Here is a 24,365-nt window from a genome sequence, read left to right as displayed (position 1 = left end):
CTCTAGTTGCCTAGTAACAACACAGCCACGTCAGTGAGCGCCATTATCTCAGGTACAATGAACTGCGCTGCACTAAGGGACAGAAGCAGACTGAAATAAGCTATTTGTATCCTGTTATCTGTGCTAAATCATGGCATTGTGTTTTATTGAGGAAACTGGAAAATGAACCTTTTTTTTCTTTGGTGTCTATTCCTCCAAGTGTTTTAACAATGGCAAAACTTTCCTCAGATGCATAGCTCTGTTGTGAGGAATTCTTCAAGGTTTTTGCACAGTGACAGTTTACTGTAAAAAGCCTGTAAGTTCTATTTTAAAGTGGAAAAGTAATCTAAAAGATGCCCCAGCCATGGAACTCAATACTGAACACTGGTACAGGAAGCAGTTCTGGTTTTGGGATGAGCACAGACTTTGCATTAGGATGTGTTTCTGGGAAACAACGGACCAGGATTTGAGGCCAAGAAGGATACAGAATTGAGGTCCTTCTGTGCAAATGCTGTAATCACTGAACTGTCATGTTGCTATAGACTTTTTCAATATTAATTGCTCAGTGATGACTCTGTGTGTGCTCAAGGGATGATTCCTGAAGGGGTGTCCCAGGGATCTGTAGGGAGGGGACGTTTTCTTTGAGAATCCCAAAGGATTGGGATTGGACACTGAGATGCTTAGTCCAGCCACTTTACCAGCAGCTTTTGGCACAAGTGACAGTAGAATTTTAGTTGCCACAATATATTAGTATAATATATGCAAAATATAATGTTATACATATAAAAATATATATTGTTACTATAAGTATGGAAGTCTTTGCATCTTAAACATCTAGGTGGTTAGTCAGGGCTTTTGATTGCATGATTAGATTTACATGCCTAGGTTTTGGCTGAATCCTGAATCAGAGATGCTTTTGAATCTGAATTAAGAAAACCAATTGTATAAGTGTAGACATTACAATATCCTTTCCCAAAGGAACCTTAGATAGAAGATTTGAGTGAGCACTTGTGGGAGAGTAACTGTGAAATGCAAGCTCATGATCCTTAGAAAGCACAGAAGGGAAAACATCAAAATACCAGGAATGCCTCTGTAGGCAGGAAGACTGATTTTGTGAGCTCAAAGACTTGGTAGACTAAGTCTTCTGGGAGGTATAGCTAAGAAGAAGTGAAGCTAGGGAAAGACTGTGTTAAGAGCTTGAGAATAAGTTTTTCCAGAGTGGAGAAAGCATTGGAAGAGCAGTAGGAGTTTCACCTCAATCACAATCATTGCAATCGCAAACACAGAAAAGAAAAATGACAGAAAGTGAGACCAAGGTCAAATGGCTGAGGCTAAGCATTACAAACCCCAAACAAACAAAAAAGCTTAAGCACATAGGAGCAAACTCAAATCTTCAGCCCAGTACAAAATAAAGAAGACTTGAAAGCACCAAGAAATTTTTCGAAGAGCACATACATAGTGGGCTGGGAGACCAAGGATACTTCAATGAAGAGAGTAAAATTACCAATGCAGAGTACAAAGAAGGCTGAACTGTTTAATACCTTTTCTTCTTCAGTATTTAGCAATGTTACAAAGCAGTTTGGTGGCTATTATGGCCCAGTCATAGATGGATAAAGAACACGTCAGAGAAGGATTGGATCTGAAATCCAGGAAATACTAGTACTGACTTGGAAAACCAGTTCCTAGAAACATTTCTGCACAATTAGCACAGTAATTTTAGTTTGCCAAAAAGAAACCCACCCCCAGACTTGAATGCTCTTTTGTTGTTTTTATTTCCCTTCATTGGATTTGATTCCTTATTTCTGTGTGTGCATGTGTTTATTAACAGACAGAACAGAAAAAGAAAACATTTTTACAGCTATTGTTCAGACCATCTTATGATTATTTGAGAAGCACTGGAATAGACTGAGCTAGAAGGGAGTTCATAAGGTAGTTCTTTATACATTTAGTTAACAAGCTTCTGAATTTCAGGGGAATAAACTTCTTTAATAGTTAGTTTAGCTATGTATTTGTTGCTGTGGTTTTTTTCCTATGTTTGCTTTTCATTATGTATAAACTCGAATTATGTGGGTTCAGATTTGGCACTTCATTGCTGGAGTAGTGAATATTAGGTGGTTAAAATTTGTAGCAGATCAGATTGTTGCTGACTGCTGTTCACGTAGTTTTACCTACACACAACATTGTGCTGGAATATTTGAATTTATTTTTCTTTTATCTGTCTCATATTTTGTTCCTTTCTAAACTGATACTTTCCTGAATGAGTATCATGAGCTTTCTCAGCATTCAGCTTCAGAAGTTCATTGCAGATGTGAATATAATCTTCAATGGAAAAAATCCTTTTATCCTTGTCACATATGTTAAGAACAAATATGACATTCAAAAGGAACAAGCTAAAGCAAGTCCATGGTTGATCAGTAGATACTGCAGATTGCCAGGAAGTCAGTGTGCTGGGGAAATGATGGAAAGCCTCTGTTTGCTCCTAAAGCTAAATTTAGGAGTTTTTTTATAACAATTTGTAGAGAGCTTAATATACTGTGCATTTGAAGTATTTTTCACTAACAGTACTCATGTCCTGTATCATCAGAATTTGAAACAGGATTTAAAATAGATGTAACTTTTCATTATATGGACTAATATGTACAATAAATTAATGATAATTCTTATGCCCTGCTTTGTGTAAGATGCATTAATCAACGAATCCATGATTTATCAGTCTGTGCGTATTAAATCACGCATGATTATATCAGTGAAATGATGGTGCAGAGAGTGTTTTAGGCACGATTCAAGGAATTTCTATGCATACATACTTTGATTTATGTCTCTTAAAGCAATAATTTTTTTCTGTGCTATTAATAACTTTTTGTCATTTCTGATGGAGATTTCTAGTACAAAATGGGAAGATTTGACATTCAAACTGAAATCTTAGAAACAATTCACAATGTGAGTAATTGCCTACTGACATGAAACAAATGCATTTTTTCAGGTGATCAAAATACTGAGATTTGAAAAGCTCCAGCCTTGTACCTATTGCTGCAGTGAGAATTTTGGGGTAATCATATGAATCAGTAGCTCAGATTTTAGTCTTTCTTTTTCAGCTTCCTTCCCTGCAACTGCTATAGAATAGTATTATTCAGTGAACAAAGTGAGGATTTGAAGGATTGAGATACCAAGACTGTCTTGACTTCAAATCATGCTGTTTTTTCAGGCTGCAGAAGATGGTAACGGAACAGATGAGGAACATAGACTAGTTTTCTATTTTTGTTCCCAGTTTCCTGGTGTTTATTTGAAAGTCACCTGTCTTCCTTTTTTTTTCCCAAAACCCTGTTAAATTGCATTACAGAAAACCTGCATTCATGAAGTCCTGCATGTGGAAATGCACTCCCATTGATATTCCCATGAATTTAATACTAAGATAGAATGATACTTGTGATTAATGTGGAGAAAGCGATACCTAAACAAATCTTAAAATAGCTTTGTGTTTAAACAGATATTTTGGTTTGTTTTTGTTTTTGTTTTTTTTTATTCTAGAAAAACAGGCACATTTCCCTTTTTTGTTAGCCTTTGGAATACGTCAAATGTATTATATCAGTTTTTTTCTTCTTGTTGAAAGAAGCAGGGAAAAGTCAAGGGGAAAGCTGGGGTCTATTTCTGGTCAAAACAGGGGAGGTATGTGGCCAATTGGCTGTGTAAGCAATGCGCTCTCAGGAGCGTTTGTGCCCCCCAGGCTGTCAAAGTGCTGAATTTCTCAAATGCTCTGAGCGTCAAAAGCTGCAGATTGAAGCTACAGACAAATCTAGCAACTAGGTTTTTAAGTAAACTAAGTATCTCAATAAAGATAGTTTCAGGTACCAGGTTTTTTCCCATAGTACCTTTGAAGTAGTCACTTGTGTTTTTATGCCAAAATTTTTGTGTATTTCAATTCCAGGCTGATGGAAGTTATGTTGATGTCTCATGGTTCTCCCTTGTTCTTTTAAGTGAATTAGGCAAGTTCTTACGCACCTTTGTTTCTGTTGCTCTGTGCTCTTGGGGTTCTTTGGTGGCTTTTTTTTAGTTCTGTATTTTCAAGTGTGTTGTAGCAATTAGAAAAGACTCCTGTCACCCCATGCACACTGAAGTAGACTATCCCTTGATTTTCCCACGCTATGTATGCGTTCAGTTTCTCCTGGTGTTCATGCATTGAGAAAACCTATCTTTAAATGTTTTAAGTCTTAAATTTTACAGAAATGTGATGGTAGATATACTTCGTTCATTCGAAATTAGAACTAATTAGACATTTTAAGAAACTCCAGATATTAAGAGACCAAATGAAGCCATCATACAAGTAGGAATGAACTGCTGTTTGTGATGGATTCCATCAAATTCCATGAAGGTTGAACACGCTAACAAAATGTATCCGATTTAGATGTCTGCCAGGAGGCTTTTGGGAAGGAGGAGAACCAGACGAGTTATATGAAGTTGGCTACCCAACCACCCACTTCAATACATTGTCTAGACTTTCAGACACAAGAAGAACAAAAATTTCTAAATGAATGTGAAGGTTTCTGAGTGCACTGAATTTTTCTTTCAACAGTTCAGAGGAATCGGAGGCAGCAAAAAAACCTGTCATTAGTGTGTTTCTATTTTGAGGGGGCTGGGGAGGAAAGGGTTAAAAACCAAAACAAAAGACATTAAAAAAAACAGTTTAACTAAGTTGCATAAGAGTTCTATTGGGAATTTTAAGCCAATTGGTATTGGTTTAATGTGCTTCAGTGGTTATTCCCCCTGATTAATAAATCCAGAGGCAAAAGAGAAAACTTGGTATGACCAGGAGATTAGAGGTCAAACTTGTTATGACTTTGAATACCAGATATGCTAAAGACAATTTTTCACCGTTGCTAGAGGGAAAGCAATCAGAATTTCCTTGTTAGGCTGTGATAAGCAAAAACTTCTTTACTTTTATGCTGTGAAGGACTGATTTACCATATTTCTGTCAGCTTCAGTGTCCAATAATATTTCTGGCTCTGTTCAGGACTTTATGCTTGTTTTTTATGTCCATGCATGCCTAGTGCTCTCCTTTCCAGGCAGCTTTCAGGAAGAATAATGATTAAGTGTAAGAAAAGTTTCATTTTTCTTAAAATTTGTTGTACAATCTCTTGATACCCACATTCCTGTGGTTTCTGATTAATCTGTTGAAAATGTCTAAACCGCATGACATACTACCATCAGTTCTTTTCTTTCTTCCAGTCCTTTCCTTGAAAAATACTCTGACTACCTTCTTCCTTCACGCTGCAGAAAAGGTTTCTTGATCTTGAATGTTTTGGGATTTGGGGATATCTGCTATGATTTTCAAGGTGAAATGGACCACAATGATCCCTCGTTGAGAACGAAAAAATGGTAGCATATGAAGTAGTTTTCAGAAATCTTTGTAAACTACCGCTGCCCATAATTAAGGTGTGAAATAAGGAGGATAACTAATACCTGTGTGCACATAAAGTGCCATTTTGAGATGATGTGTCTTTTGATTGCCTATCTTGAAACACCTGAGGGGTTTCTTACCAGAGAGAACCAGCAACATAATTTGTTAGAAAATAGCTGCTAATACTTTGTTTTACCCTGATTACCTTCCTGTATCTCCTGCACTGCGTGCTCTCGTCTGGTCGTTAGTTAGAGGTATTCCTTGTGTTTGAGGGTGGTTTAGTTGGAGTTGTATAGCCTGGAAAAATACAAAGAATTCCTTCCTGGGTAGTGCAATTAAATCTTTGATTTATTTTTTTTGTTATTTTTGCTTTTCAACCTCTCCCCTCACTACTTAAATTCCTCTTAGTTCATTTTTGAAGGTAAAGCTTAAATTTATCTCCTGGCCTTTGTTACATTTCTTTGAATGCGTAGGAGATGAGATGTCTTTCAGCCTCTTTTCATTTGTCATTTCTATGATATGAGTAAGAAAATAAAATCTTCTGTTGAGATTAAAGCTAATTTCTTTTTATGTTTTGATTCTTCTTGATAATATGTGAATAATTTTAATAAAAAATGTCAGTTACTTAGTTGTACCTTCTAATCAGTTCAAAGGGTTTCAATCTAATAGATTTTGAGAATAAGCAACAAAGTACAGGAATAATGTATTTAAAACAATGTACATTTTGTTTGCAAAAATATTAAATGATATCATTCCAGTATAGTTAGTATGATTAGCAGCTATTCTGTTCTGGAGTGGAAGCGTTTGGGATGTGGTCAGTTACCTTATTCAGCAGATGTACCTAGTACAGGTTAAGCGGGTTCTTTTGCCGTTAGCTAGCCCTTAACAAATTAAAACTTTGTTCATGGATTCTGGGTTTTTTATTTGTTTTCTTCTGGCACGTCTCCCATTATTTTAATTATTTGATTGAAAAATAATTACATAATGTAATCTAAAAAAGTATTTTCCAAAATTGCCTCTTCTGGATCTGAGAAAGCAATTTCATATGTATTTCATGTGGATGGTTATGTTTCTTTTTGTGTTGAGAACTTAGGTACTGACTACAAATTGGGCACTTTATAATTAAAAGGTAAGAACATAATTATGTTCCTGTTTTTGTTGCTACTACTATCATCCAGTTGAGTGTAGTAAAAATAAGCATTGAGCACTATGAAATTACTTCATTTCATCAAGAAAGCACGAGTCAGAAAACCTGATCACAACTAGCGTGGATTCATTGATGCCTTGCATCAAAACAACAGATTTTAAGAAGAGTTGAGGGAGCACTCTCTCCTCAGGTGTGCGGCAGGAGGCTGGGTTGGTTGGTAATACTGGGACTGGTAGATTGCTGGACCTAAAAGTAATCTCTCATACTTTTCAGGTAATTTTACAGCAGGAGAATCATGCAGAATTCAAATTAATTAATTTAAGAAAGCAAGACAACAGCTATCATTTAATCATTTTCGCTTTTTGATGCATACAGAATTATAAACACCTACTCGTGTGAGTTGTCAAACAAGCAATTCCATCAATTGAATGGAGTATCTTCAGTAACCAATAATAGTTCGCAGACTTTGCTTTTTTCTTCATTATCTTCTTTGCGTACATCTTGATGAAAAACCTGTGAGTTTCAGTTTATACTTCTAGAAGTCCATATTTATAGGCACGGCTATCTGATAGCAGGCATTTGTTATTGAAGGAGCTACTCATTTATAAAATCACTTGCATTGTGATTTAAGTGAGTCTGCCTAATAAGGGTTTTTTGGGGTCTAAAACCACCCAGTTATAAGAAAAAAAAAAAAAAAAGACATGAAAATACATTGTTTTGACAATGTTATTTTCTTAGGATTATTCCTTTGAGAAATTTTAGTGTCTTCTGATATTGAACATGATCTTGAAACTTAAAAATATCATGTATCCTGGCTGTGCTAAAATGTGGTTAGCTTAAAAAAATTCTGAAGTGTAGTTCTGTGTACATGATAGAACTTTTTCAGAGGCTGACAGTTAAATTTTTCATATTCTTTCATGCATGCACACAGCTTTACATATAGACAGCTTTTGCAGATAATCAAGTATCCTTCCTCTTTTCTTTGCAGTTGTTACCCCAGAACTGCTATGCGTGAGTACCTAGAGCAGGTAATTCAGAGCAGTCTTTTTTTCTCTGCTGTCAGCAGTACAGCGCGGAGGAAGAGGTTAAACGCATGGAGCAGAAAGGGACGGTTGGAGGAGACAGGCAGCAGGTGCAGGGAAGTGTGAGAGAAAAGATTAAGCCTGAGGCAACTAGAAGTGGAGGTAATTGAGGAGATTTAGAGCAGAGAAAACAAAGGTGAAATGAGTATAATCTAGCAGGGGCTCCTAAATTATGAGGATCTGTAGCCCCATGACGAAAAACCTGCAGACAACCTAGGAGATTTATGCCAGCTTTGCTTCCCTAATGATCAGATATGACATACTGGCAACATACCTCACTGTTTTTCTCTGTGGTGGTCACAGGGGATGACAGTCTAAAGGAAGCCAGGAAAAAATATAAAGGTACATAGAATCTCCATTGGTATGGAACAGGCAAATAAGGAACAGCTGCATGCTATTCCTGTATTGCAAAGAGAAGGAAGCACACAGTGAAATTACAGGAGATAATGAGAAATGTTCTTCATACTAGTTAAATTGTAGAAATGCCATGATAGAGTCTTTCGAGTTCCAAGTAAACTATTTGACAAGTTCGTGGTCTGTTGGAAGCTATGAAGCAAGGTGGTCTATGTCCAGCCTCTGACCAAGGATGTCCTTAAATTGAACATTTTTAGAAGCTGGGAGACTATAACCAAAAGAACCATGCTGTCTTTAAGGTGCTGTTCTTTGCCAAGAGGAAGGGTTACTCGGCTAAATGGACCTTCAGTGTGACTCAGATCAGTCTCATTAGGCTAAAAGTTCTCCAATACATCTGAACTTTACAGATCTTTCCTGTTTCCCTGTCCCTTAGTAGGCTTATGTAGACATTTAGTCCAAGTCTGATGTCAGCATAATGTGGTGATTATTGACCAAGGTGTGCCCTTATCAGACTACTTGGTCTGGCTGATCTTGGAGTCAGAAAAGGACCGAACTGAACTCAGATGATTGTCTGTTTCATCTCCCTTCATGCAGGCGGAACTGAATAAATGTTAACCTGCTTTGCTTTTTCCTGTGGCCCAGCAAGTTTGGATGGTGTGTTCTTAATTTCTAGTGACCTCTTTTCAGAGTTTATTCCACTGTTTTACAATATCAAAGCTTTTTGTGGAATTCAGTTTAAACAATTAAAATGAAGACTGGTTTGTTTGTTTTTTTCCTGTTTGTCATTAGCCATGGGGAATGGTTGATCACAGTTTCAGTGATCTTGAGTGAACCAGACACATACAACTTTTTCTCATAGCCCTTATTGTGTGGGTATTTTATTTTTTTTTTAACTTCTTATGATTGTCTAATTGTTGCAATGAATTTTGCAGTGACACCCTGACTCTTACAGTAGTGAACTGAAGAAGTGCTTTAGTGAATTTGTCTTCAGCATCTAAGAGTCTAAACTTGATTTCATTCTTTTGTTGCTTTTCGACATTTGGCGAGTTGTAATGTTGTATTCTACTTATGTCATGCTGGTTATTGTTATTATTTCAGTTTGAAGAACTGAACTGTATGAGCATAATTAAGACAGGGAAAGAGAGATTTAAATAAAGCCAGTTTAAAAATAAGCTACTTAAAAATGCATAGGTTTGGTTAAGTGCTCTTTCCCTCCCAATCTCTATCTCTCTCTCACCCACCCACATGCACATTTTTGAATTTTTCCAATAATAAGGAATTATTTTGTCAATTCTGGTTATAGCTCAGTTTTATGAAAACTGAGATTTAAAACTAAAACAGCTGAAAAGATTTCATAAAGATTTCATAAAGGACCTAATTAGGCTGCAGAAGTACGTTAAAAGGTAAATACTCAAAGGAAAGGCCTTTTTATTTTCAAGTGTTTTGGCATGAATAGTTGTGTCGTTGTAATTTCCTTGCCAATTTTTGGTCAAGAAACAGAGTTTTTCATCTTTCTTACTGGAAGTCCATAACCTTCAAGGTTCTCTTTCTCTCTCTGGAAGCCTTCAGAAATTCTGAGATAAAACTGTAGAAGAGTAGCTGAATTTCGATAAGCAAAAATAAATCAAACTACTTTAAAAATGGAAAAGTAGATGTAAATTATGGAAGGAAGTGATATTGTAAAACAAGTGACCATTGATTCTATGAGTGCTGATACCAAAAGGAATGGCAGAAGGCTCTTGTGAATCATAGCAGAGAACAGCTTTTATGTTCTGGGTGTACTTGCAGATAAACCAGTATTCAGAAATGATTGACTTTATTCATTCTGCTCCTATTGTCAGCAATCAGACAAGATTTGCAAGAACATTTATACCCAGGAAGAAAAGAAATACTGTGAAACTTCTTAAACAATGAAAGGATTTTTGAATTGCGCATCAGAGCCTTCCCAGAAGGACCTCAGCCCATATGGTCTCTTAAAGTTACTCTTTAACTTTACCTGTGTTGCAAAGATATAAAGATTTTCTCTCTTCTAGCATGTTGGTGAATTTAAGATTTAAAATGAACACATGTGATCAAGACAATCTAAATTGTACCAAGGTATTTTCATTTGCCAATTAAAAAAGTGCAGGAGGTGGTCTTCCCTGATTATTCCCCTCTTTATGCTTTGCCAGACTTTGTGTCTCTTGGGTGGGATGCCATATGATGATTTTTGATGTTTATAGGGATTCTTCTGTACATGACAAAGCCTGAGGTAAGGTAAGTAAACAGAAGGATGGATAAGATGGAGAACAGAACAGGAAGAAAACTCACACAGATCCTTTTAATTATTAATATAAGTGCTCTCCTGCATGTCTGCGGGTGATCGAGGTTTAGGCTGTGGATGTGTTATAGAAAAGACTCATAAATGAGTATGAAACCTGAAAGGCGAATGAATAGGCCCAGCTATGGAACTATTTGTTTTTGCGTTATCATTCTTATCTGGAAAGGTGCTTGGGTTATATCTTGCAGTGGTCACAGAAAGTTAAGTTGCAGATTCCCATAGCAATCAGATTTCCCGGTTTGACTTTGGCTGGCACCGCTTCATCTGTGGTAGCAGAGCTGGCAGTGCTGATGGGGCTGCTGGCAGCCCATCTACAGGGTCTCAGCTGGAGTGTCATCTAGTTCCTTGTGAGCAGAGTTGAGAGAGAGAGTTGGAGCAATCAGATGAAATTTCTGCTTCCCCTATGCAAATTTTTTCTTTTTCGTATAAGCATGCTGATTAATTTTACTTGCAGAACTGGATGATGTGTGTTCTTGCAGATGTAAGATGCAAATTTGTAATCCTTTCCCAAAATTCCATTTTATTGCCATATGGATATTTTAACATACTTAATTCTAACTAAATTTGATTATTATTTTGCATAATGGTAGAACATGGAAATGGTGAAACACCAGTAAGAATAGTAGTGTACTGCCTGTGAACATGAAGGTGTTCCGGTCTACAGGGATCCTTAGGCTCATTTGAAATCCATAGGACAAAATACATGCTGTCTGTGGTATGTTCATGCAGGATAATATACTGAAATAATAAATAATTATGTTGATGGTTCTTATGAGGAAAAGCTATCATGCTGGCTGCTGTTTCCAAAGAGACAAAATACTAGCCAATTAAGGAATGGGTGGCTAATAAAATCCAACAATTTATTGTTGGATAAACTATTTATTCTGTGTATTCTGTGGGGGGAGAGATACAGTGTGTCAAGCTTTATGACAGCATAATTCTTTTGAAGTTGGTTGAATTGTGCCAGCAAATATTGTGGTTTTATAGTAAGTAAATGTAGTTTTTCTATGAGCAAGTTCAAATCAGTAGCAATTAATATTCCCCAGGCCTAATTTTCCACCTGATAAGTGAAGACAAATGTAATTAGGAAAGGTGAATTTGAGAATTCTGCTGGTGGCAGATCATCTGCTTGCGTATGGCTTCAATGAAAAGTCTTGTCTCCTGCTTCTCCCCTTTGAGCACGTTCTGGTAGTAGTCACTGCACCGAGACTGCAGTGTGCTTCGGCTGCGTGCTTCAGGATATTTTCATTTTACCCTGTGGTGTTTGGCCTGGTCTCCATATTAATTTTAAAATTCATGTATAAAATAATAAAGTGAAATAGGGCTTGGATGCGATTGCACCAATTTTTTTTTCTGTATATAGTAGTGTGAATTTTTAAAATGTTAATTTGGTTGTCTCTCCTTATCTTGTGGATAAGGACTTTCTGGATGTGTCATTCTGCTCTCCATGAACACTGAGGCTGGTGTCGCTGGGGCTGTTGCTGCCTCTTCCCTTACCACCTTTGCCTTACAGATTTTGCAGTGTGTCTCTTCCTGTCTGTTTGCCCCAGAGGTTTTTTTAGGGATCGTCTGAAACTGATCCCATAGTCTTTAGATGGCTAATTTTTCCTCTCCCTCTGCTGCGTTTAGGGTGGGTTTGTTTGTTTATTGTCACACCACAAGGCACAGTAGGGAGGTAATTGTCAATCAGATGTACTATAGATTTTATTATTGATCACGTTGTGCGGTAACACTAGGATGTCAAATTGAATTCTAAGCTCTTTAACATTGCTTCACTGGTGATGGCTGCTAAGTGATGTACCCCTACTGATATGTCATACCCTGGGACTTGTTTTGAGGTTCTTAGACTTTGGACATTCCTGAAAGTTTAACTAGTTCCTGGTGATAAAGCAGTTTGGCAATGAATTAATTTCTTTTTTAGTATATTGTTTCTGATGTTGTCTTTGACCTGTTGCTTTAACATTATACGTTTTCTGTTCAGTTGGATGCAGGTACATCCCTAACACTAGTGTCTCTTTGGTGGCAGAATGAGATGTGCTCTCTGCGCCTGAGTCTTGTCAGGGAAAGCACCAGCCATCACTGAAAGTCTGTGCTGCAGGCATCTGCTTATAGCAGGGTCTCCAGCTAGATCACCCTGAACCCAGACATAACAGGAAGGAAAACCCTAATGTCTGTGATGTTCCAAATAGGTGACATTTAAAACATGCTATTTGTGGATCGGTGCCAATTTTCACATCTTTCTTGCAATCAATTATTACAGTTCAAATGTTTTCCATTTTATTTTTGAGTACACTATGGAGAAACTTCAGGCCAGCTTCTGTGCTTGTACCCTTAAAATTCATACTTCTGCTTTGTACTCTGACATTTTGTTACCAGCATACTGTTTCTTTGGCTTTAGATGGAAATTATTTGTAGGTACAAACAGCTCTGATGTAACTGTATGTGGTATATTTCTTCAAGGTGATCATACAAATTGGGCTGTTAAAACAGAAACTACTTTGTATGTAGGAAAACTAATGTGTATGTAGAAATATTTGAAAGAGGAGGAAAGATAAGCATCTAAAATAGTCTGTTTTAAAGGGTATATCTATTTTGCCAATTTCTTAATTTTCTTGATTTGATCCACTGTATATTTAATATCTGAAACATCATTACTAATAAAATCTCTCATTGAATACTTTTTTCTAAATATTTTCACTTTCCTTTTTCTCTCTGTAGGTGGAAGAAATTGTTGATATAGGAGCATTTGCCCCAGAAGACATTCATGTTCCCAAAATCTATGTTGATCGTCTGATACAAGGAGAGAAGTTTGAGAAGAGAATTGAAGTAAGCGGCTGAGATTCTTGGTCACAACATATTTCAGCTTGGGGTGTATTTTAGAATTTCAGGGGTTTTACTCTAGCCACCAAGTCTTAGCACTGAGAAACTAGTGTGAGAAAGACCTATGAAGTTTTGCTAAGTGCTGGAGTTTAGGTAGGCACTGGGGGGCCTGAGAATTAAGCCTTTTTTATTATACCTCAGACTCTCTGGTTCAGTCCCTGAATAATTTAGAGCAGCTGCCTGTAGTTGTGGATGGCTTTAACGCAGTTGATAATTTGATGGAAAATGCTACTTCATTCTCCTTCATTCTCTCAATTCACCTTCTGTAGCCACAACAAGGGGGACACCTAGACTAAGAGTTGACTTTGACAATTAGATACTTTTCTTTTGACATGGTCACATGGGGCCAGTCTCAGCCCTTTTTGTTCTGTGTATTGAATTACATTACATTGCAAAGGTCCTGGAACCTTTCTTTCCTTTTCTTTAGTCAGGAGCCTTTTTTAGCCAGTGGCATTTCTGGTCTGAATAAAAAATATCAATAGCTATTAAAAATTGCAGCAACAATATTCTATCTCTGAAAACATTCAAGAAAAATGATGATTATGTAATTGTTCTTTGTTTCTGTGGCTTTGCCTCAGTCAGGCTATGTCCCTGTGTTCATTTTGGTCATGTGGCAATACTCTTAAAGCACAATTGGAAATTCTGTATTTCTCCTGTGTCTCCATACTCTGGGGGTGGGAATTATTCAAAATGTCATCAGAAGAGCTGGTGGAGGGGGAGATATATGACACAAGAAAAAAAAAAGTCTTGAGAATAAAGGTGCAGAAAGGAATTGTAATAATTAAACTTTGATTACTAAAATCAAGTCAGAAAGTCCTAGAAAGTCATATAAGGCCTTTTCTCTGAGTAAACTCTTTTATGAGTGTTAAGGTTAAAAAGCTTTCTTTTTCCTTCCATCTGTTCATTCTACAAAAGCTTATTGCATGTTTTTGAGTATTTGACTGGAAACAGATGTGTCAAACCTCTGTTTTGTTTTTTTTTCTTTATTATTTCTTTGGGCATCTTATGTTAGACTGCAATTAATGGCCTGTTTCCTTTTTCTGAATGGATGCAATATCTCACAGAAAACCTTTTAGCTTTCATGAGAGAAATCCATTTTGCATTTATTAAACTGCTGTTCTTACTGCAGTTCAGCAGTCGTGACTGCCAAAAGCGAAGATTTTTATATAAACACTTGATTTTTTTTGGGTTGTCTGCCTAAGTAAATACACCTACCTAGTTAACTGCCCCCTTCCCTACATACTTACATAAAAAAGAAAGTGTGAGGGGAAAAACAAAAACTACACTAAACTGCACAGCAAAGTTGTAACAGAGATTAATTTTGTTTGTGTAATTTTGCAATTCTGGCACTGGCACCTCTCATTAATAGAAGTATAGAAAGGAAACAGCAGATGTGTTTACTCATCCATAAAAGATTACATATAAAGGAAGTGGCTGTACATAGGAAAGTGTTCAGTATGATAAGTGGTAAGAGGAGAGATGAGGAATGAAGAGAATAAAGAGAATGTAGTCTGTCATAACCCTTACTGGCTTTACATAGCAGTTTCTGCCTAATTTGGCAGAAATTTAGTCCCTTTAGTGCAAGTCGTACTTTCTACCCAACCTTGTTTTTGATGCAGAGAAACCCTCTGTGATTGTTCTCACTTTTCCCATAGCTTGCAAGTGAAACAATTCTAGGGAAAATAGCCAAGGCATAAAAATACAGTTTCTGGGAAGTTTAAGAGGATTGATATTGACTGTTTCTGGCTGCCTAAGAGGACAGTGACTCCCAACGCGGGGAAAAAAGATGCTGCAGAGGTTCTTTTGTGGTGATGAAAAGGAACAGACGATAATTTTGCCTGATGTGTTTATTATAGCCTGAAGTAGGAGAGGATGTGAAAGATATATGGGGGTGCAAGACATGAGGTTGCCCAGAGCAGTTTTATATGCATGAAAGAGATGTGCAAAGAACACAATCTATGTAAACAGTAATTTACAAAAAAGGTCTTACAAACTTCTTGAATACCGTGGCATTTTCACCTACGTGTGATTTAGAAAGCACGGACTTTAGGCCAGAAGATCTCAGAAAACAAGTTCAGGCAGATATATGCAAGATTATACAGATTTACGTCTGAAAACTTAGTTGCTTAGGTGTCAGTGTCTCTAGATGACTGGCAGTTGTCTGTCTCAAGCATATAAATCTAGAATAGCACCATTGAATTGAAAGAATGCAAAAAGAGAGCAGTATTTGTATTTTAGGCTGATATTTTACAAGTCTATTTAGGTATCTCTGGGGTAATGAATCTCAAACTTGCTAGTATTTGCACTAATGCCTGGTGCCTTCTTAACTAGTTGTCGTATGTATCACGTACCCTCTCAGCCTCGGCAGTACAGACAAAGAAATAAGATTTTGCTCTAAGGCTATCATTGGGGGTATTTGATGACTCCATTGGCTTAGATAAGCTTGAACTGATAGAATAAAAGGTCGATTTTGTAGAAGGTGCATAAATAACATTATTCTTAGACCAAGTATGTCAGTGCAATCACAAATCAGGCTTTTGTATCTTGAGAAGCAAGAATCTGGATTCTCATCTTTTCTTATGATTACTTCTTCTTTTGCAGCGCTTATCAATCCGAAAGCCTGAAGACTCAAAAGCCAAACAAAAACAAGGAGACAATGTGAGGGAGAGGATCATTAGACGGGCTGCTTTGGAGTTTGAGGATGGCATGTATGGTATCCTTCAGCTGTGCTGTAGGTTAAAGTGAGGACTCACTACAGTAACAACTGCTGCTGCTTTGTTTAAAACAGGTTAATTACCATGCTCGTCTTTCCCAGAACCTGAGATTCTCTCATTTTATTGACAACTTATTGAAATACGTTGGATGTTAAGGCATAGGGTACCTGGTGTTTTTATCCAGGCATATCTGGAGAGTTTGTTAGCAGTTGAATGTTTTGCAAGGATTTCTTTAAAGAGTTACATACATTGGAAATTAAGTTTACTTGCACTGTGGGTTTTTCATCATATAAAGTATTTGACAGAATGCAATTAGACAGTCCAAATGACAAAACGATTCATCACAAATGTGAGGCATCTAACTATAAATGAAAGTTTTTGTGAAGAGAACAGTTCTAATCTAATCATAGTACAATGATAACTTTTTTAATTTACTAGTTTGCAGTAAGTGCGTTCCTGTTTGTGCCTTAACCAATTATCGTCAGCTAACCTGGGTATTGGAATCCCACTGTTGGCCAGTAACTTCATCAGTCCAGACATAACTGTTCACTTACAGAGTGAAAATGGAGTCCTGGGTTTGGTAAGAATATATCTTGGTCACTTACTGCAGTGTATTTACCTTGCAGTGCATGGGGTTTATTTCCTACCCACCCCCAGCCTGATTATAATTTTACTAGAAATTGTATTAAAATATATACCGTATTGCATAAAATTCTCACTGCAGTGAAGGGAAGTTTTAAAGGAAATGCTTATTTCAGCATTATAGCACTACTTTGCTAAGTATGTTCTTAAGTACATGTTTTGCTGGAAGGAGTCAGAACCCTTAGTAGTTTGCAAGACCAAGCCTTGTAAGCTTTATGAAACATAATTTTAAGTAGAGCTTAAAGTGAATGTTATTTTCACTGTCATATGACTTTATGAAGTTGCACCTGCGTACCTCTTTCTGAAAAATGTCTGTCACTCAAACTAAACAAACTCCCCACTTCATGGTTATTTTATAATTTTAAAAGCTTCTAACAATATGTCCATCAGTATGGTAGTTGATGGAAATTGTGGCTTGTATTGTCAGGGATGTTATTCTGCTAAAGATAAAAAAATACATGTCTGTGATGATCTGTTTCAGTAATAAGCATTAGATATAATAGAGCAGTTAAGAATTGTATCTCAAAGACATTTTAATATAAAGCTGACATATGTTTGTGTTGTTCTCAGGGTCCTTATCCACTTGAAAATGAAGTAGATCCAGATCTGATTAATGCAGGTAAAATCTTTTAAATAAATTTAATTTATGGAAAGTGATTATTCATTGTTAATCTAAAAAATGTCATTTCTTTCAGTATTTGAACCCAGACTCCTGTTTTATTTACTTATACATATTGATGTATTTGTCTTCTTTTAAGTGAAGGTTGGTTTTGATCAATGGAGATGTTTAGTATTCCAGTTAGAGAGCTTATGCTTTGATGCATTTTAGTAGCTACTGAAGGAAACCCTCTTCCAGGCCAGGCAGCAAAGAGTTAAATCTTCCTTTTCAGAAGTGAGATTGTTCTGTGAAGTCTATATGCATATATGGGTTTTTTTTGGTGTGGAAAACCTATGGATTTTTTATTTTTTATTTATGTATACATATACATACATATACAAAAATGTATGGGTATGTACATATGTCTCTCTATAGACAGTACTTTTCTCAGCTGCTATTAGTAAGTACAATTAAACGCTGAAAAGTCAAAGGAGGCAGTGCACTGACATCAAACAAGCTTTTAATTTAATATCAGGTGCAGTCCAGCAATTGTTCACTGACTTGAGACACTTGCTACCTGGCTTGACTAATTGATACTGTTATCATACTGCTATATTATTGCCCCTGTTTCAGTGTTATGTTTTAAACAGGCAGTTATTTAAGACCATCTTCTGATTTGAAATAGGAAATTCTAAGGAGTTGAGTCCAGCATTTCACCAGTAGCTAGGTAACTGTTGTGAAACACTGTATGAAGGAAAATGTCAGAGGCACATGAGAGCTGTGTTAATTCTTGAATTGAAATTGAGGTGCTTTTTAAAAAAAAAAAAAATTACTGAAGGTGTCATTGGAAAGCAAAAAAATATTTAGAATAAAAAAAATTACTATAAAATGTGAAATTATATGCACACATATTAGAACTTAAATTCTAGTATGGGTGCATTAGAAATGAACATGTTAACAGAATGATGATGGAAAAAATATCCAAGAACTTGATAAATACTCTGAAAAATCACTGTGCTTTTATGTGGATGTCAAGATGATCTTGAATTGTTGTTTATAGTTGATAAATATTTTTGAAGAGATAATCTTGCAGAGACGAAGCTAGGATAAAGAGGTTAGAATGCAACGTGAAAATCAGATTATTCTGGTATTGGTTCTTCATTGTTAGGCACCTTCACATCTTCGTCTGAAGCTGCAGTAGACAGGGCACAGGATAGGTGAACCTCAGCTCTACCAGCAGAAGTATTATTGTTATCATTTTTGAAACACACAGAACCTGCTAAATCCATCTGATGCTTAGTTGGATTAAAACCGCTCCAGGTGCTTTCCAGCTAAATGTAAAGAAAAATAAAGAAAATAGAATGCAAATGGCAAAAGGAATAGGATTTAATTCTGTGTGCATTCCTAGACTGGAATGGTACAGTATCAACCCCCAAAGTCTACATTTTCAAATATACTCCCAGTGCGGTCTTTTGCCAGTTTTTTATCTGCACACGTAATTGCTTTTTTCTGAAATATAGGGGGCGAGGGGGTTGTCCCATTTTCTTGATGTCTCACATGAAGTTTATCTTCTCTGTAATTGGAAGGTAGATTTCTGCCTTACAGCAGAAATATTTACAGGTACTGACTTCCTGAGAGCATTTTCAAGAAGTGGGCAATATAGTGCTCTTGGTACATTATTCTGTGGTTCTCAGCCTGTGCCGCCTTCTTCTCAGCATTGCATTCGTTTGTCGCTTTATCCCAAGGTTCTCACTCCATGTTGCTGCTTGTGGGCCATGTTATCTCTCCTGCTCCCTTGGGTGGGTGCCTGGTAGGGAAGGACAATTCAGGCAGTCTCAGTGGGTCTGGATGTTTTCTTGTTAAATTCTTGTGATCAGACTGCAAGACTGATTGTATGACCTCAATTCTGTACTATTTTGTGTGTCAAAATTTAATTTCCATACAATATCTCGGCACATAATACACATCAAGTGAACTCAATAAATTAAAACAGGTAACTTAGATCTCCATGTTAAATTTCCTGCAGTGTTTCTTTCCCTTTTCCCATCCTCTTAATTATTCTTATTGTCTCTTTTACCCTGGAAACTGTTTAATGATGTCTCATTCTTCATCCCCTTGTTGAAACACTAACATTTTCTTCAAAATGTCATCTGGTATTAAAGTTTTGGTTTTTTTTTTCTTGTTAGTTTCCCATGCTTGGTTTATAATTTCATCTTCAGCTGTGTTTCTTATGCCTTTCCAGAGGCACCCTGTTGCCTAGACTGATTCAATGTGCTGCCAGGAGAGGAAAGAGAGGGCAGTGGGCAGAGTCAAAATGAGATACTTTCATGTGTGCTCCATGGCTTGTCCCAAGCGCTGTGCAGGGAACAGGACAGCACACAGAAGCACATTTTCTTGTGCACTTTAACAAAACGAGAGTAGACTAGATCTCTGGTTTATTTTACGGTGTTCTACATTGTTATCACTCCAGACTGTTCAATGTGGTCTGCTTGCTCTTCTTGCAACCTCCCTGTCTCCTGAAGATGCTCTTTCTCTCTTTCAAAGGAGAGTTACCTCTCACTTTTTCTGTGGCTAGAGCAGAAAGCTGAAGTACACAGAGATTTCTTAGCCTCTAGTGTCAGTGATGTCTTTCCTGGAACTGCTGGTGATCAAAGAGCGGGCAATCCTATCATTAAAAACTGTAACAAACTGCTTCATAATTCATTATGATTGTTGAGGTTTACATGTGACATAATAAGTGTAATCAGGTCCATAGTTGTACAGAATCCAAAGGAATTTGATTAAAAAACCCTTATTTGTTGGTTAATAGATGTGAGACTATATATATATATACACATACTATAGCTTATTTCTTTTACAGGTAAGGAGACAGTCACTGTTCTTCCAGGTTCCTCCTATTTCTCTAGCGATGAATCATTTGCAATGATAAGAGGGTACGTAACAACACAAACCCTGATCTTTTGAAACGTGAAAAGAATAAACTGAGTCAGTGACTGAACTCATTAGTAATTCTTTGAAATGTGGTTAGCATTTAACAGCCTGTAAAATGATCATGGACTTAATCAGGGATGGTTTACAGAGGATTAGGTCTAGCAACTGGAAGTAGAAAAAACACTGTAACTAATAGATACTGTAGTGATGTTCATGTCTACCACCACCTGGCCATATATAAACACATTTATGTTTTAACAACTACTTTTTGGTCATTTCCAAGTATCTAATCTGTACTTGCACTCTGTATACTCTCTTTGCTCAGCTTGCAACTGTGATCCTCATTCCACCTCCCTAATGGAAATTCACCGTCTGCACCTGTTTTTTATTTGTTTTTCGGGAAGGAGGTTGGATGCAAACAAACACTAAATCCTAATGGCTCCGAAAAGATAATGAGTGCATGTAAATATGTGAAGGAGTGCACTCAGAAGTACCAGTTCAGAGCTGATTGACTGCGCGTGCAATTAACCAAAACCAGACAAAAGTAATAATGTTTGTGAGGCTCAGTAGGCAGACAGAAAAATTTGCATTAGCGATACATCTAGAGAGGAAAAAAAACCCCAACTTCATGTGTGACAAAATGGTTGCAACCTCTGTGGTATGCCACCGTCTTTATATTGATGTAATGAGAATGCGAACGAAAGCTTGTTAAGATTTGTGGGGTGTTCCTTGAACGTAATATGCTAATTGCGCACTTTCTGTTGCCAGAGGCCATGTTGATCTGACAATGCTTGGAGCTATGCAGGTGTCCAAGTACGGTGACCTGGCCAACTGGATGATTCCTGTAAGTAGGTGTTTGTACTACTGTCAGCGCACTGTATTTAGGATAATACAAATGTAGCTGAGGGTCAGACAAAGGAGAAAAGTTCTGAAGCAGAGCAGCGGTTGTGAAGCTCAGAGCATTAAAATAGAGGATATGTGCAGCTTTAAGGTTAACACGTTTTCTTGTGTACTAGCGGTACCAAGCAATCAATTATCAGGAGTCAGCCCTCTATAATGATGCTTATAGTAAGCATTTCGAGAAGCTAAACATGATTTATGTAACCATTTTTCCTTCCTCTTGAGTCTGTGCCTTTCAAATGTCACATTTTTTTGCTGAGGACTGATGCTTTTTCTTGAGAGTGACAACCCTTGTACCTGGAGCAAGAACTTGAAGTAAGGTGTAAAATAGCAGGTAGCTCATTGTAAAATTATAAAAAAGGTCTGCATTATTTTTCTCAGTGTTCCTGTCAAAGGATCATAGGATTGCCATTTTGAATACATCTAGAAGGAAGCGGTACTATTGTATTTACCCGAACAGTCCTACAGGTTTCAACTATAGAAATATAGGCTAATCCCAGTTTTATTTAAGCAGCAGATAACATTAAGCCATTCTTTTAACACAGTTTATGTTTTAACATTAAAAAAAATATGTATCATTCCCCTGGTTTACAAGTTTGATATTTTCAGTGGCTTTCAATATGGAACTTTCTGATACGGTTTGTGTCAGAGATGACTAGAAACAAATTTTAGCCTAGTTTAAGGTAATGAGGCATATTTCTATCTGTCTGGGCAGTGCTAAAGGTCTCAGGAAAGTCTTTGAAAACTGAAAGCTGGGTAGAGGAGGAAGAACACCCAAATGAAGGTCCTGTCTCTTGGAGAAGCATTCTTTGAGCCCAGTTGAGTCTCTGTGACTTCTCCTGTCAGGCAGGCCTGTGAGAGCACAAGCCGTGGAGCAGTGGCTGGAGCATAAGCTGCTTTTAGTGAGAGGGGACAAAGACAGGGTCTGTACAGGCAGACGTGGGAGAAAGACACCTGGAATTGCCCTTCAGATAACCCTGTGTGAGCAGTTGTAGAGGATGTGAAGGGGTTTTGGGTAGGTTGGAATATGGCACAGAGGAGATAAATCCATAAGAAAACAGTCTTCATTAGATGTTCTCACGGCACAGCCTGGTTTTATGGTCACACAACTGAGAACAGACGGACTAGTTCTGGCAACATCTTTTCAATCCCTACTCATACAAGTGCTAGCTTTTTCAAGACTGTTTCTACTTGCAGTGTCGTCCAGTTAAATTGTGAAAAATGGGGTCTGAAAGTTAATGCTGCTGCTAGTGCATCACTCTGGGATCCTGTGTGTGCTCTTCTATTGCTGTTTTATGTCTTTTGATAGAACTCCGTGTTTTAAACATAAATTGATGGTCAGATGTACTGTAGGAGTCCAAGTAATACATGCATTAAGGTAACGCTGGTTAGCTTTGCATTATCCAATTCCAAATTATTTTTTTTGTTGAGAGTTTCAAGAACTTGTCACTAGAATCCAAAATAATGAAACCAGCCTCTATGGAGGAACCCACACACACTTTGAAATGTAGGGGATAAATCACATTCCATTTTTAACCCTAGGTTTGCTGTTTGAGCCATGGAAAAAGTACAATAGTGTAAGTTTTAAAGGAGTTGAAACCTCAGGTAACTAATATTGGAATTCACCTGTTTTGTCCATGGCTCTGTATCTCAAAGGTATGATAAATCACCCAAAGACAATTTATATATTTTAAATAGCTAACTTAAAAAACCCATACATTTAGTGAACTGTAGTTTCTTTCAGGTGATTACTTTCATTTATTTATGTTGATCTACACTGTCAGTCCAGTACTGCACGTATATGTCACTGAGAAGCTGAGCGGGATATCTTTTCCTTCATGTCAGTCTGAGTCTGTTTTTGTGAAAACACTTCCTTCATTAACTTGAGGTGGCTGTGATGTCTTACACAAGTAGAAATTACTTGCTTACATAGTGGCTTTTAAAAATTATTCTGAATTATTACATTCTCTGAAAATTTTGAAGATGGATTAGAAAAAACATTTAAAGGTAAGTTGTTACAGTATAAACTTTTTTTTCATAAATAATATTTAGAGATTTTCTTACAGGCACAGTTCAGGATTATTTTAATCTATACATCTTTTTATTTCAATTGTTAGATCAATTCCTGGTTTTGTTTAGCTGGATTGCCTCAGGGTGACATTCTCTTTTGCAAAATGAAAGTCATTGTATAAATGTGTCCCTAGACTATCCTTTATATTCAAGATTACTGAACTCAGGAGATTATATTCTTTGACAATCCTTTGGTCCTGAAAAAGCAGTGTTAAATTTTCCTGCACCTAGTAAAGCCTTCTGTTTACTCAAGCTGTTTCTGAAAGGCCCATTAGAAAGCAGAAGGGGGGTGGGTTGTATTTTAGGTAGGAAGAATTGCTTGGTTTGCATTTTCATTGCTTTTGTAAATTGAAGCAGCAAGAGAATTATTCTTCAAAATACCCAAGTGAACAAGTAATAAATAAAGTTTCCTGCTCTAAAGTATTCCTAGTAAACCAGCAAAAAAACACCACTAGGGATAGCTCACGTAGCTGAAGTGCTTGAAAAAAGGCACTCCTGAATCATCAGTGCATTGATTTTAATGCCAAAAAATCCCAGTAATTTCAACTGACCCTATTTGTATGTCAGGATATAAAATTTCATGCAGTTGCATTTGTGATGAATCTAAAAGCTATTCACTAGACAGTTCTTGAAAAACAATGTCATGAGCTGGAGCAATTTGCCACTTGTTTTCTTGCTTGGTTTCATTTTACTTGGGGTGGGTTTTTTTGTTTTCTTTTTTTAAAAAAGCCCATTGTGCTATACTGCCAGTTTTATTTTTATTTTGACCTCCACTCCTACTGGCTTTTTCTAGGACTTTCCTACTGTGTTCCAAAGCTTTTTAGCAAGCAGTGTTCGGGGTTGTTATTCATTATAGTACTTGTAAATAGAGCTGCAGGAAGTTTTCTTTTTAAATTAAAACTTGCAGTTAAAGTCTACATGTATTGCCATTTTCTGATGCCAACTTTTGTTTTTCATAGTTCTGTCTTTTCTGTGTTTGACAAAATTAGTCATTCCTAACAAGCATTTTCTTAGCTTGATAAACCATATATATTTCATACAACAAAGTATGTTTTGATGTTGTTTAAGTATTGAATCAAAAATGTAAGTTTTAGTCAGGGTACATACACATTTATCTTTGGAGAAAGAGGTGAAAATCTAACTTTTGCTGTATTTAGGTAAACTTCAAAATCAAGATATTTTCCCAGTGCGTTTAGTTGACTGTCCAGAGCTTGTTTGATTCCTGTTAGCATCAGTTTCCAAAGTTATGTCATAATTGGAGACTATTGGTATTATTTTTGTGGTATTTTCAACTTGGTAGTAACATCTGTATTTAAGTAAAACATTTAAGAGTCTGAACTTCTTCTCAAAACT

General features: G+C 36.8%; 1 protein-coding gene across 1 annotated transcript in view; it reads left to right on the top strand.

Moving 5' to 3' along the window:
• The window catches only part of OXCT1 (3-oxoacid CoA-transferase 1), an 87,258-nt gene that overhangs the window by 34,683 nt on the left and 28,210 nt on the right, over positions 1-24,365 (top strand). Inside the window, exons 8-13 of the mRNA XM_074166867.1 lie at positions 12,996-13,103; positions 15,759-15,870; positions 16,357-16,451; positions 17,084-17,132; positions 19,972-20,044; positions 20,811-20,886. Of these exons, the coding sequence (XP_074022968.1) occupies positions 12,996-13,103; positions 15,759-15,870; positions 16,357-16,451; positions 17,084-17,132; positions 19,972-20,044; positions 20,811-20,886 (513 nt within the window). The remainder of the gene's footprint in view (positions 1-12,995; positions 13,104-15,758; positions 15,871-16,356; positions 16,452-17,083; positions 17,133-19,971; positions 20,045-20,810; positions 20,887-24,365) is intronic.

Source organism: Numenius arquata, chromosome Z (genome assembly GCF_964106895.1).
Source record: "Numenius arquata chromosome Z, bNumArq3.hap1.1, whole genome shotgun sequence".
Classification (NCBI taxonomy): domain Eukaryota; kingdom Metazoa; phylum Chordata; class Aves; order Charadriiformes; family Scolopacidae; genus Numenius; species Numenius arquata.
This window is presented reverse-complemented; position numbering and strand designations above follow the sequence as displayed.